This window comes from Lichenostomus cassidix, chromosome 7, assembly GCF_008360975.1.
Source record: "Lichenostomus cassidix isolate B80296 chromosome 7, HeHo_3.0, whole genome shotgun sequence".
In the NCBI taxonomy this organism is placed as follows: Eukaryota; Metazoa; Chordata; class Aves; order Passeriformes; family Meliphagidae; genus Lichenostomus; species Lichenostomus cassidix.
The window spans coordinates 16817060-16830258 of NC_139488.1; the positions used below are offsets into that span (position 1 = coordinate 16817060).

General features: G+C 51.8%; 2 protein-coding genes across 3 annotated transcripts in view; one reads left to right on the forward strand and one right to left on the reverse strand.

Moving 5' to 3' along the window:
• Positions 1 to 13199, forward strand: part of OLA1 (Obg like ATPase 1) — a 130969-nt gene that overhangs the window by 748 nt on the left and 117022 nt on the right. The window contains exon 2 of the mRNA XM_085066427.1: positions 12779 to 12854. The gene's annotated coding sequence lies outside the window, so the exon portion shown is untranslated. The remainder of the gene's footprint in view (positions 1 to 12778; positions 12855 to 13199) is intronic.
• Positions 2094 to 6438, reverse strand: SP9 (Sp9 transcription factor). 2 transcript variants are annotated; one of them, XM_085066417.1, is made up of 3 exons: positions 6204 to 6437; positions 5594 to 5910; positions 2094 to 5487 (listed from the first exon to the last, which is right to left on the reverse strand). In XM_085066417.1, exon 3 carries the CDS (start codon positions 5452 to 5454, stop codon positions 4132 to 4134), a length of 1323 nt encoding a protein of 440 aa, XP_084922543.1. In that variant the 5' UTR covers positions 5455 to 5487; positions 5594 to 5910; positions 6204 to 6437; the 3' UTR covers positions 2094 to 4131. The 2 variants fall into 2 exon arrangements, with proteins under 2 accessions (XP_084922543.1, XP_084922542.1); XM_085066416.1 differs by lacking the exon at positions 5594 to 5910 and having other exon boundaries at positions 6204 to 6438.

A 13199-nucleotide genomic window follows, 5' to 3' on the forward strand; every position in this document is an offset into this window, starting at 1 on the left:
CCAATTAGCACATCTCGGGAGCAGCGCTGCCGCGCGTTTGTGGAACAACAGCGGCGCCGAGGCGGCGGCGGCGGAGCCGCGCCCGGGGCCCGCCGGCGGGTGTCCGCCGGGAGCCGCGCCCGGCCGCAGGTGCGGGGCCGGCCCGCGGGGCCGCGCGGAGGTTGCGCAGCGGGTATCACTGAGGGCCCAGCAGCCCCTCCGGTGGCGGCCCGCGGTGTGGCGAGGCCGGGCCGGTTGCCCCGGCGTGGGTGCGTGCGTGGTCGCGGCGGGCCCGTCCCGCCCCGCCGTGTCTCAGAGAAGTTTGCGCTAGCCCGCCCGCTCCCGAGGGCCCTGCCTGGCCCCGCCGCGCCCCCGGCCCGCCCCAGCCGCGGCGGCCCCCCGCTCTCTCTCCCGCCGCCGGCTCCTCGCCGCGGCCCGGTCCGCGCAGCGCCGCCGCCCCCGCGGCCGTCCCGGCCGCGCCCCCAGTGCGCGCCCGCCGCGGGAATGCCTCTAGGTGGCGCCAGGCAGCCGCCGTGCAGCCTCTCTCGGGGCAGCGCCGGGAGCGTCCCGGTGTGCGGGCTCAGTCTTGCTCCTCTCCTTTTTTCTAATGTGTGAAGGATGTTATTCCTTGTGGAAATTTGTAGCTAAATTATTCTCACTTAAAATAAACACTTAGCGCACCAATTACTCAAAGGGGCGGGCTGTCTGTTAGCTTCCCTTCATCTGCGTTTTGGAAGGGTGGGAGAGGATCCTGGCGAACAGATAATGGCTGCAAATAAATTACAGCTCCCGCAGATAAAGTTTCCATTTGAATTGAAAGACGCAATTAAGAAGCTGTCCAGGCACGAGATCGGGCGTTTATATATTATCTCATTAGAACAAAAACATTAATGTTACCTTTTAAGTGTAAAAGAGCCGTTGGGTCTGTAACTCGCCGCGGGGGTCAAGGGACACGCTTCCTGCGAACGGGGGACGTGGCGATCGAACGACATTTAGTAGATAATTTTTCCTGGCATTTTACCTTCATCCGTCTGTGGTAGTTGCTGTCGCTGGCTGGTTTTTGCCGTGTTTTAACGGGCTCACGGAGCAGGGTTGAAGTTGCTGTCCGTGGGGTGTGGGAATGGGCAGCAATAGCTGGAGCGGGATGTAAATGGAAGCTAGGTTCAGCTCACGGACAAGCCCGGGGCGAGCGGGGCCAAGGCGGCGGGGAGCCTGGCTTCCCCTACGCCTTCCTTCCCGCCAGAGCCCGAGAGGGCACCCCTCTTGTTCCCGGTGCTCTCCTGCTCTCGGGGTAGCGTCCTCTTACTAAAAGGGTGAACGACGGATTCAAAGACCGAAATCAGATTTATTTTTCGGTTCTCACGCCGTTTGTTCTTTAGGGGTTTTTGTGCAGAAGTTCCCCAGACCATATAATTATCTCCAACATTTACGAAAGAATGGTGTCATTTATTTTTTAAAAGGTGACACGCTTTCTATTTTCTTGGTTTAACGAACCGGCTCTGCGGCCCAGAGCTGCTCCCTTCCTCATTTCTGGGGAGTCTGTAAGTGATGGACGTTTTCTGACCCGAAGGGGCAAAGGCAATGCAAAGAGGTCCTTGATCACTGAGCTGAGAATTGTAACCCCGGCCTGGCAGAAACTGGACCTGGATGGTGTCCTTTGATGTGTTTTATTATAAATCGAAAACAAAGCTGACTTCTGCCCAGCACCCCGCGCGGGTGCATTCCTGCGCAGCCCCCAGGCCGCCCGGCAGGGAGGAGAGCCGGGTCCCGCCGCCCGGCCCGCTCTATATATTACCGCCGCCCGAGCGCGTCTCCCGCACCCGCTCCCCTCCCCTGCCCGCCGGGAAACCTGCCGGCACCCGCCGGGAGAAAAGACACCTTGCCGGGATGCTTTTGGCCAGGAAAATTCCGGAGCGGCTCTCGGGGAAGGTGCTGTCGGCAGCTGCGATGCGAGGTGCCTCTCCCGGGAGGCTCCCTTCCCCCGGCCCGCGGAACGGCCCGCGGGGCTCCCGCCGCCGCCCCAGGGCACAGGCGGTGTCGGCACTGCCCGGCCGCTTTTGTGCAACAGTGGCGCGGAGGAGGTGGGACGCGGTTATTAGTATTCACGGCAGATGTATTTTCTTTAACGCAACGTCTTTATTCCAGTTGGTGGCCGACAGCAGAATCCGTTTCCCGATGCTATTTGCATTCCCTGTTTTATGGAGGATTAAAATATTTGTATTCATCCAATCTGTACCGGGCAGAGTAAATTAACTTTTTTTTACCTCCCCCCCCCTTTTTTTTTTTAATAACACAATTATCTCATTTAACAATTTGCCTTTAAAAAAATACTGTGGCTGTTAGGTTGGTGGTCAGGAGACAAAGGGAGTGAAAATAATTTTCATTTCAATAATTGCCTTCTGGTCAATTTAACTGTGCCTTATTTTGAAAGAGCCTGTCTAAATGAGATTCCTGTCCCAAATGTGTTCCCAGGCCTTAGCCCAGCCTTTAATTATTCCTGAGTTTTTTTTCTTCAGAATAAGACGCTGCACTGAGTAATCACAAAGAAGTCAGAGAGCATCCTTGAACCTTTTCAATAGCAGAGCCACTGATATTCAAATAACATGCAAGGACCATTTGACTGCATGGGGACATAAGCATTTCCAATTCACTATTTGCATAGATCAACTGTCTTTGAAAAGGAAAGGAGCAGTTGTCTTCCATAACATTAAAAAGCCTAGTTATCAAATCAAGTGCTTAGTTTGGGGCTTTTAAAACGTTTACATTTTATCTTAGGTTGCCCTTTACCGTTTGACATGCAAATTTGGTGCAGTTAATTTGGACAATTAAAAGGATCTTCAAGGGAGCTTTGTCACCGAGAATATTCGGAGTTTTCCCCGTGGACCAGCTGAGATAAAGTTGGCCAGAACAAATGATGTCTAGGAGATTAATTAGATATTTGATAAGACATGAATCCCTAATAAGGGAATACAAGGCACAGGGGGCTGCTGTGTGCTCTAAGTCAAAATTAATAACATTTAACAAGATTTTCATTTAGGCATGAAATGTCTTTTCCGGAGTATTGACTCTAGCGATTTATTCCCCCGAGATCACCTCCCAGCCTAGGCAGCCTTGTGGCGCTGGAGGCTTTTAAAATTAAATAAATAGTTTCTCAGCACAGTTTGCCTTCACTCGATTTTGGAGACGGTTTCACCAAAGACGCTTAGGTGTCAGCATGGTTCCCGGCTGTAGCAGGGCTTGGACTTGGTTAAAATTTGTTTGGTTTTTCTTTTTTTTAATTAACCAAAGCGAAGGTGGTTTGAAAAGAGCAAGCAGAGTGATTCAGTGTGCCTGGCTCGGGGGCCGGTCCCATCCCCTCCCAGCTATGATTGCTGGCTGTATTTTTCATCACAGTGACCGTAAGGACGATAGAAAGGGGTGCAAGGGCTCCCACTAAAAAGTGACCCCTGCGAGGACTGGGCGGGGGGAAGGAGGGGACACGAAGAAGAACAAACCCGTGAGTATATTGTTCAGAGTCCTTTAATAATACCAAAATGAAAATATGTCAAGATTTTTTCCATACAGATAAACGCATTTAATTTCTTTAGGAGACCTTAACTTACGTGTGTTTGAGTGAAGTGTTAACTCAACATTTTAAATATCTTTTACATATATACTGACTTCCACAAAGTGCATCAGAAATTTAAAATTAAAAAAAAATTAATCAGAACCCCAAAACCTCCCTGAATTTCAGGAACTCACCAATTAAAAAAAAAATCCCCAAACCCCCTATCAGATCAACATTTACAAGAAAAATAAGGGAACACGATCTGGTTTTCTTTTTTTTTTTTGTTTGTTTTTTTTGTTTTTCTTTTTTGAACCCTATTTATACAGATGTTTATGAGATACAGAGGGACCGTCTCAGAGTTGCAGCTGTATTTCTCACCTTAAGCCTCTCTTAGGATGCTTGCCTTCCAACAGAAAGAGAAAAGGGAAACGGAAGAAAGTGTCACTCGGTACCTACTGGCCGGGCGGGACGGGGGCCGCGCCTCTCCGGCCCCGCCGTCCACCGGCCCGCTCCCGCTGCGGCCCGGGCCGCCGTTGGCGGCGAGGCGGCTCGCGTCCCTTCGGCCGGCGCGGGGCACAGTCCGAGCGGCTGCGGCGGCGCTGCCCCTAGGAGTCGCCGGGCCCCGCGGTAGGTTCCTTGCCCGGTCCGCGGGCGGCGGCGCCCACCCCCTCGTGCAGGATGAGGTCAGGGGATTCGGAGCGTGGCGTTTCCAGGTTGCTGGCGTCCGTGTCGCTGTCGCTGCCCTTTTTGCCCCCGCCGCCCCCGTTGTGCGTTTTGATGTGTTTGCTCAGGTGGTCGCTGCGCATGAAGCGCTTGTTGCAGACGGGGCAGGCGAAGCGCTTCTCGCCCGTGTGAGTCCGCAGGTGCCGCTGCAGCTCGTCGGAGCGGGTGAAGCGCTTCCCGCAGAAGAGCCAGTTGCAGACGAAGGGCCGCTCGCCCGTGTGCCAGCGCAGGTGCGCCTTCAGGTGCGAGGTCTTGCCGTACACCTTGCCGCAGCCGGGGATATGGCAGCTGTGCAGCCCCTTGCGCCGCAGGCTGGCCCCCGCCGGCCCCAGCCTCTCGGCCTCCTGGCAGTTGGGGCAGTCGCAGGTAGCGCGGCCCGAGTAGCGGCGGGCGGAGCGGGCAGAGCCGCCCCCGGCGGCGGCGGCGGCGGCGCCCGAGATCATGGCGCTGGCCGCCGCCACCGCCGCGCTGGAGTCCGTGTAGGAGGGCAGCACGGGCTTGAAGCCCTCCTGGGTTAGCAGGTGCTGGCTGGTAGAGAGCAGGTGCGAGGCGGCCGTGGAGCCCAGGCCGGTGGAGCTGAAGGCGGAGTGTGTGAGGGAGCTGAAGTCGGGGTTGTAGGTGCCCAGTTGGGAGTGCAGCGAGGCCTGGGGGGCGCCCGAGTGCAGCGAGCTCTGCAGCCCCCCCGCCGGGTTCTGCACCTCAAGCCAGGAGCCCGGGTTGGTGTGCACATCCCACCAGGAGGAGGCCGCCCCGTTGGCTACCTCGCCCGCCGAGAGCGTGGAGTGGAAGCCTGACTTGTACCAGGACTCGTAGGGGTGCGCCATGCCCACCCGCGGGTAGAGGCTCTCGGCCGCCGAGCTGTGCACTTTGGAGATGAAGGCCGACTGCCCGCCGGGCTCCTGCGGGGACACGCCCGCCGCCGCCGCCGAGTTGGAGAAGAGGCCTCCGTAGTCGCTGCTGAAGGCCGAGGAAGTGGGCGAGGTGGAAGCCAAGCAGAATGCGCTGTTGGCTGTGCCCGTGCCACTGGCTAGTCCGTTGGAGCCCCTGCTCGTGGCCACCGTGAAGCCCGAGAGGCTGGAGCCCAGGTTGCAGCTGGAGGTGGAGCGTTTCCAGGGGTGGAAGCCCCCTTTGGCGAAGGCGCTAGACTCGGGCAAGGTGGTCAGGGGACTAGTGTTGCCGATCTTGTTGCAGGTGGCGGCCAGCATGGCCAGGGGAGTCGTTCCAAATCTCGGCTCTTCCTGCGGGAAGAGACAAAGCCGGCCCGTCAGCCTAACCCTTGCCACCTCGCCAGGCTCCCGCGGGGACACGGCAACGCGGGTAGAACCGCGGCGCAACGAGCCGTACCGCGGAAAAGTTTTCTCTTATTTTGGAGGAAGGCTCCAGCCCTGCCACGCTCGGCACAACTCGTTTTCCGCCGGGGACTGGTCTCGTCGCCCAAGAGATTTACATGGCAAGCGGGTCCCGACGGGGACAAGCGACACGCGTGTTCCGAGAGGGCTGCTCGAGCCTACCGCCGTTAAACCAAAAATCCCGTGGGAACGAAATGCGGCGTCTCCTCGAGCAACCGTACAGGAGCGACGGGAAAAAAGAGATGGCAGCAAGGCGAGCAGTGTGCGGAGCCTTCCGACCGTCGCCTCGCGCAACGCCGAGCTGGCGAAAATCTTTGGAAATCGAGCGTAGTTCGAGTTAAAAAACAAGCAAACAAAAAAACCCCAAACCAACAACAAAACAAAAGAAAGCAGAAGCAGCACGGCTTCTCTCCGGCCCAGCGAGTTTTCAGGCTAAACTCTTTGGGAACGACCCGATGGGCAACCCGCAATGAAATCCCCCGAGGCGGGCCGGGATCACCTCCCATCCGCGGGTCCACGCGATTCGCGCAAGGGGCAGCCACAACGCGGAGGCAACCACAGTTTTTCCAGGGGGGAGCCGCGAGGAAGCGCGCGGTGCGACTTACCCCGAGGATAGACGTAGCCATAGCACGTCCGTGGGCTGGGCGGTGGGGCGGAGGGGACGTCGCTCGGTGAGCGCCCCGCGCTGCCCGGCGGCACTAAGGACACTCCGGCGCGGCGGGGCCAAACTCTGCCTAAGTGCGGGCAGCGCCCGCTTTGAAGTACCGCTGGCGGCGGCGCTCGCCCAATGAGGGCGCGGGCGGAGCGGCCCGGAGCGGCCCGGCAGCCAATCAGGCTGCGCGGAGGTGCCGGCGCCGGGGCGCGGGGCGCGTGCCAGTCAGCGCGCGAGGAGAAAACTCCCCGCTCCGGCCCGCGGCGGCCGCGCCGCAATTACCGCCGGCCCCGGAGCCCCGGGCCGCGCCTCCCGCCGGGCCGCGACTCCCGCCGCCCCCGCACCGCCTGCCCGCCCGGGAAGTGGGAGAGCCGCAGAGGGCAGGAGTCGAGAGCGGGGTCAGCGCCGGCGGAGGGCTGGTGTCACGCCTGACGCCTCTCCGCCGTAGCCTGTAAACTGTGCGGGAGGTGTCCGATCCCCCGCTGCTGGTGTAGTCACCTGCGATCCCCGCGGCCCGTAAACTATACCGGCGTCGCTTTTATTCAACAGGCCCTTTGCCAGCTTTTCAGGCCATTTGGGAGCTGTCCGTGTTGGATACAAATAACCTAACAGTGGTTAATGTCATTCTGTGAAAACACGTTAAATTTTTTTGTTTTTCTTTACTAAATGCTAGAAGTGATTTCGTGCACAGCATATTTCTTACTTTCATTGCAAAAGGAACGGAGGAGGCTTTGTGGCTACATAAAGTGCCAAAAAATTCCAGAGTCAGGGAACCGACAAGCATCCCTTTGCTCTTCTACCAGGGCAGGAGAGGGGACGAGAAGCATATGACATGCTGTCGCTTAAGATAGAGGATATTATTTTATAGAGTATTTGCCACAAAACACTTCGAAAGTCAAATTCGCAGCCTGCAGCACATTTTTCAAGCCTCATATACTCCTGTGGAAGCAGTGCTGCTAATGGCAGAAGGCTTGCTCCCTCCTAGCAGTGCTAGGGCGCTGCTGGAATAAGCCTCCCTAGCACTTGCCTGTGGCCTCTGCACTGTGCACACTCCACACACCCAGTGAGCGACAGAGACTTTACCTGCTCTCTGCATATGCGAAATGTAAGTCCAAACCTCGGCTCCTCAATGTCTTGCAAACTAGTCCCTTTGATTTGTAATTATTGGAGGCTTCTTAAGTAATTGGCTAGAACTTGCCCGTACTGTGCCCGCGGAAGATCAATAGGCATGCAACTTTTCATCATCGCGGTCGGCTCTGTGAGGATGGGAATAGGAGCTTTTCCCCTTCCTTTTTTCCAGTGCAGCTGAGTACAATTCTGAACCAGAAATATGATGAGTGTTCTCAAGCAACGCCGGGCCCTTGCTCTGCATTTCAGTCAATATTTCCTTCTTCTCGGTGCCGCCTGAGCCATCCAGTGTAAAACCTTCTAGCAGATGCAAAATAGGCATCGCTTAAGAGCAAAATGGAGAAACCGGGAATTTGAGATTGTGATTTCGCTTTTCTTTATATGTTTTTATATTTTTTTTTTTATGTGTGTGCTTAAATAAGGTGGGCATTGCGTTTTCTTGTACATTGTGTTATGCAATCTGCAGGACGCCTGCCATGCTAGGAAGGATGTCCCTGGAGATTATCTTTTATTTAAACGTCTAAGACTATTTTCAAAGGCGCTTGCCTTTTTGTCGCCGCGTATTAAACAGAGTCGGGGCAGTAGGAGAAAATACCGTTCTGCGCTTAATTCTTTCCACATTGACTCGCAACCGGCGCAGGGCTCCGGGTAGTGCGCGGCAAACCCTTCCTTCGAAAGGTCTGCCCGGAGCAGGTCCTGAGCGGCGGCTGTACCCAGGGGGGCTGTAGCGCTCGGCGGGTGGAGGCGGCAGAAAGGCGGTGGCGGGGGGAGCGACATAACCCCCGCGGGTGAGGCGAGGAGTCCGACAGGGGCACCCGGGAGCCATCGCCCAACAGGTGACTCCTTTCTTCCTCCTTCCTTCTTTCCTTCCTCCTTTTCTCCGAGGGGAAACCCGCTCCTTCCCTTCCCAGGAGCCTGCCGTGGTGGTCGTCAAGTGGCAGCGCGGCTCTTCTGGCCAACCCCAGGGCGGCGGGGGGAGAGGGTCTTTCCTCTCATCTTGGGGAAAGTCATCAATAAAATACGGCTGGAAGGCAGATCGAGAGCGTGACGTTTAGAAATGTTGCCTCTACATCAGCGAGTAAAGGCATCCGCTGCCCGCTTGCGCTCCCACAGCAAAGTAGGGATTCTGCTGTGCCTGAAGACTGGCGGGCGGCTCTGCCTGCCGCACATCCATCTCCTCGCCCCTTTGTAGTCGGAAAAGTAACTAAATCCCGCAGGAACGAGGCAGGCGGTGGAAAGGCTGAGCGAATGGCGGCGGAAAGGGGGAACGCTGCTAAAATCTTTAGGGGGTCAAGTATTTTCTGACAGATTTTTTTCATACTCCAAAAATCGAGTTTTTAAACAAAGATCAATGTGTTATGCTAAAGTGTTGAGCTGACTGTTAAAACATTTGGGGGGATAATGACAATGTAACAAAGGCCTGGTTTGGAGTGAATCATCACCCTTTTAAAAGTTAAAGCAATTTTCAGGAGAATAGCTTTCAGCAAATGCTTTACATTATTCAAAACGGCCAAATAATGCTCTATTATAGAGCCTGAATGCTGCCAGTCAGCCCATAAGTGCAATTTGTGCAAAGGCTCGGTGCCTTATCTCCACTTCTTTATAAAGAGGTGAATATAAAACAATTTCTTCCAAACCCAGACAGAGAGCACGAAAATTGCTTCCCTTTCTGCAATCAGGGCAATTTAACTGGAGTGCAATTAGCACTATTAAATGTCGATTCTGCATAAACAAATCTGACTAAGAAGCGAAAGTGGGGTGAGAACCTCATATAAACTGAAACTGATTTTTTAAAATTATGTATCCGGGTCCTTTACAATTGATCCGTGACGTTTTCATCTCGGAATATATTTACATCATAAATACATTACAGTTAAATCAACATAAATCTAAAAAAAAAAAAAACTCAATATGAATACTAATAAAGAATAGCCTAATTAAATGCAACAGTTCACTTCCTTTGAACAATATTGTTTCCCATCTTCTCTCTATGAGTGTCTTTTGATCTGTGCAACTACTAAAGTTGCTGTCTTTAGGAGGTAGAGCTGGGAAACAATTCGTTCATTACAGATGGTTGGGAAGCTCCTGGGTTTATATTCAAGAGCATCAGATGAAATGGCTCTTCTGTTCAAAAAGAGCTCTGGAAAAGAGCTGCCAAATATTTTTCAAATAAATCGATTTAGTAGCAGTTAAATGTAAGGTTGCTGAACAATTTCCCCTGCATCCTAAGAAGGGCATGGAGTTTTACCCATGGATGTTATGGGTGGGAAGGGGGCAAACCCTTCCAAGTTTAAGAGAAGCAGCCTAATTTTCTGCCAAACAGAAGGGACGTGGGCAGGAAACAGGCAAACTGCTCATTGCCGAGATAAATAATTGCGTCCTGCCAGATTTTTTTTTTTTTTTTTTTAGCAACAGTTCTTCCGTGCGAAGCCCCCTCCCCCCTCAATTACACTCTTCATGTACGTGATCTAGAAACCGGCATTGATTATCAGAGCAACTCAGAGGGATACCTGGTGATAAATTAATAACTTCAGTTAGGAAAAGGCTTCCCCACTATTCTGCCCAAGACTAGATACTACAAGGGGGAAGGATATATAGAGATAGTGTTAAAATGCAGACCTGTGAGGTGCCTGTTGAGTCCACTGAATTCTTTCCACTATAGAGTTTTTCATTTGTGGGTAAAGATGAAGTGCAGCTTTTGATTAAAAGGAAATCTTTTATAGTTAATAAAAAGGGAATGAACACTGGGATCAAATAGATCATGGAAATTAAATGAAATTATGGCACTCTCCCACAATTTCTGCTTGATCTTTCAGATGATGTTTGTTATATAGTGCACTCCCCTCTCCTCCTGCCCCCTGCACACTGAGTCCCGAGGTGGAGCATCAGGCTGGGCTTTCATCTTTTCCTCGATCTTTAAGGTGACACTATTTAGGAGTAGCAGGGAGACCCATATTACCCTGTGTTTAAAAAATCTGCACAATAGTTTCAGAAATCCTGTCGCCTACTGAACACAGTCAAAAGCGTGTCTGTGGAATTAATTCTCTTCCGCTAAATTTATTTGGACCGTGTATTTTAAAGCTCCCTTGTTCTGTTTATCTCAGCCGGAGACACGTTAACAATTCAAGGGAAGACTAGTGTCAAAGGAAGGAAGGTGACTGCAGACTGGATGATGATTTTAATTACTACAATTATTGGGAGATTATTCAACAGCATCGTAGATTTGTTTTCTGCCTTGGTAGGAAAGTCTGAGGAACATTGTGCGAGGAGCATTGTGCGAGGATTTTACCTCTTGGTTCACATGCTTTCCAGTGCTGTTACGATGTATGGGTTAGGCATGACAAGCTCAGACTGCAGCAGGTTGGAAATTCAGCCGGTGCTAGCGTTCAGAAAGCTTTCTTAAAACGCAGGTGTTTCTAAATAGAAAGAGTTTAATTAGTAAACGCTTGGACCCAGCGTTTATAGAGCATAAAACCGCCTTTCCACAGAAGTCCATTAAAGCAGCTCTGCTGACTCGGTAATGAGGTGTGTGCGGTGAGCAGGGCAGCGGCGGCCGGGACGGCGAGCTCGGCGGTCCCTTGGCAGCGCCCGGCCCGCCCCGGCCCGACCCGCCCGGTTCCTCCGCCCCGCGCCTCCCCCGGCGGCGCCGCTCGGGGCGCGGGGAAGCGGCAGCACCAGGCGGGCCGGCAGGGGAACGGGCGGGTGTCTCAACGGAGCAGCCTCACCGTGGAGGAGTCCTGTCCCAGCATTTCTCCTGGCATCCTGCTTCCGGTACCCTCCTAGCTTTTTGCACCACGTTTTTAGCCAGGCGTGACTCAGAATGTTGATTGTGATTAAGCAAGCTGTCTATCTGCAGATAGAGATATGAGGCAGCGTAATAGGCAGGATGATTGACATTACAAAGTTCTCTTCGGTCCACAATGACCAATAAATCTTCCTGCAGCTTTTGCCATTTAATGAATTGCTGGTTTGGTAGAGGAAAATACGCCAGACCCCCATTCCTATGTTCTGTTCTTCCCCCTCACCCTGTCCTGGGATTAGGGCAAGGAAAGAAGGGGAGCCGTTCATTATGCTCTTTCTGTGTTCTGCAATTACTGGAACTCAGGCTTAAGGTGAATTTCAGCTCAGATCATGAACCATTTCACGTTCAAATGCAAGCTTGCAATACTTTCCTAGTGGCAATTAGGAGCCTATTACAAGCCATTAGATTGATCAATGTACCTTAAACAATGTGAGTGATTTATATGGCAAAGAAAAAAACCTTCTTACATCCATTGTACTGTTCCAGCGACCAACCTGGCCCTGTGTCTCCATTCATCACAGCTTTAAACAACAAAAGCAATTCATTTAGAAAAACTTACATGCAAAGAAACAGGATCAGTTCTTCCTCATGTAGGGCATCTGAGCTTTATCTCTTCATTGTCAAGAGATGTAGGCTGGAAGAATTCGAGTTTGGGAGGAGGAAGGGAGGGGTGGATTTGCTGGTTTCCAAATGGATTAATTCACCTTGTACCTGAAAGAAGGAAACAAAGAGATCCCCGACTGCTTCCTAAATAAGACACTAATCTGCTGTGCATATTCAACACAAGGAGGAAAGCAGTGGCTTACACATGTGTTCAACAAAGTGTTAAGTTAGCTTTTTGTAGCCTTTTAATGACAGTGTGGACACAGAACCACAAGCCAAGACAGCTAAGGAGTGGAAAGCAGGCTGGGGTGTGCCAGCTGATGGATGAGCAGGGTAGGTGCAGTCTTCTCCACCATGGATGATTATTCTAACAATTTTATAATTAAGATACGACAAAATATCAGCTGAGAAGAAAGCCAGAGCTGCTACCCTGTAGGTCTTGGGTCTGTCTTTATATGCCTCCTTTTAGAAGACCCAAGGAACCTCTCACACCTGGGAAATTCCTCCTGGCTCCTGGCAACCCCAAAGTGAAGGGTTGGGAGAGGCTGGTGACTTTGCACTTGCTGCCAATTTATTAGGGGGACAGAGATTCAGTTCAGAAGGAATAGGACCATGATTTACCCTTCATTGAACAGATGCCCTCTGTTTCTTGCATTTTCCTTACGTTTTTGCTAACCTTATTCTTTGATACTTAGCACTCCAAAATTAGTCTTCTCTATACATACCAAGTGACTAAATGAATCTTTGGCTTGGTGTTAAGCAGTTCTGACATGCTCCAAATTAAAACTGCTGAGAAACAAAGCTCCACACATGTGAACTAAAAAAGCCATTCTTTAAAATGTGACTTTAATGGGACCAGTGTAACTGGTGACAGTGTTTGTCAGAAAAAAAGTCAAAACATCTGTAAGTCTTGGTTCAGCTGGCAATTAATTTTGGAATATCATATGAGAGAGAATGTTATTAATTTAAGATTCCAATTATTATTTGTGTTTCAGCAACAATCTGGTCTCTGGAATTTGCTGCAATGCTTGTCAGAAGTCACTGTTTTATCCCATAATTTTCTTCAAGGAGGTAAGCACAGAGCTCATCAGTATCGGTACAAATAAAATAAACAAGGGATGAGCATCAAGTTCTATCAGGAGATATGACCCTTTTGTTACAAAATGTGGATACAGCCATTCCTGGTTTTCCAAGTTGTCCATATGGGATTGATACTGTTCACTTTAGTTATCAGCTGCTTGCTTTCTTAATAGAAATGGATTAAGAAAACACTATGTCTACCATGTAAAATCAAATGATAGTTGCAGTAGGAATAAGAGCTGTCCTCCCCCTTCCCCAAAGGAGATTCCACATCGAGAAGAGCATTTCTGTTGAGTCTGTCACACACTAAACCCAGTTCTTCCCTTTCTTGTAGAC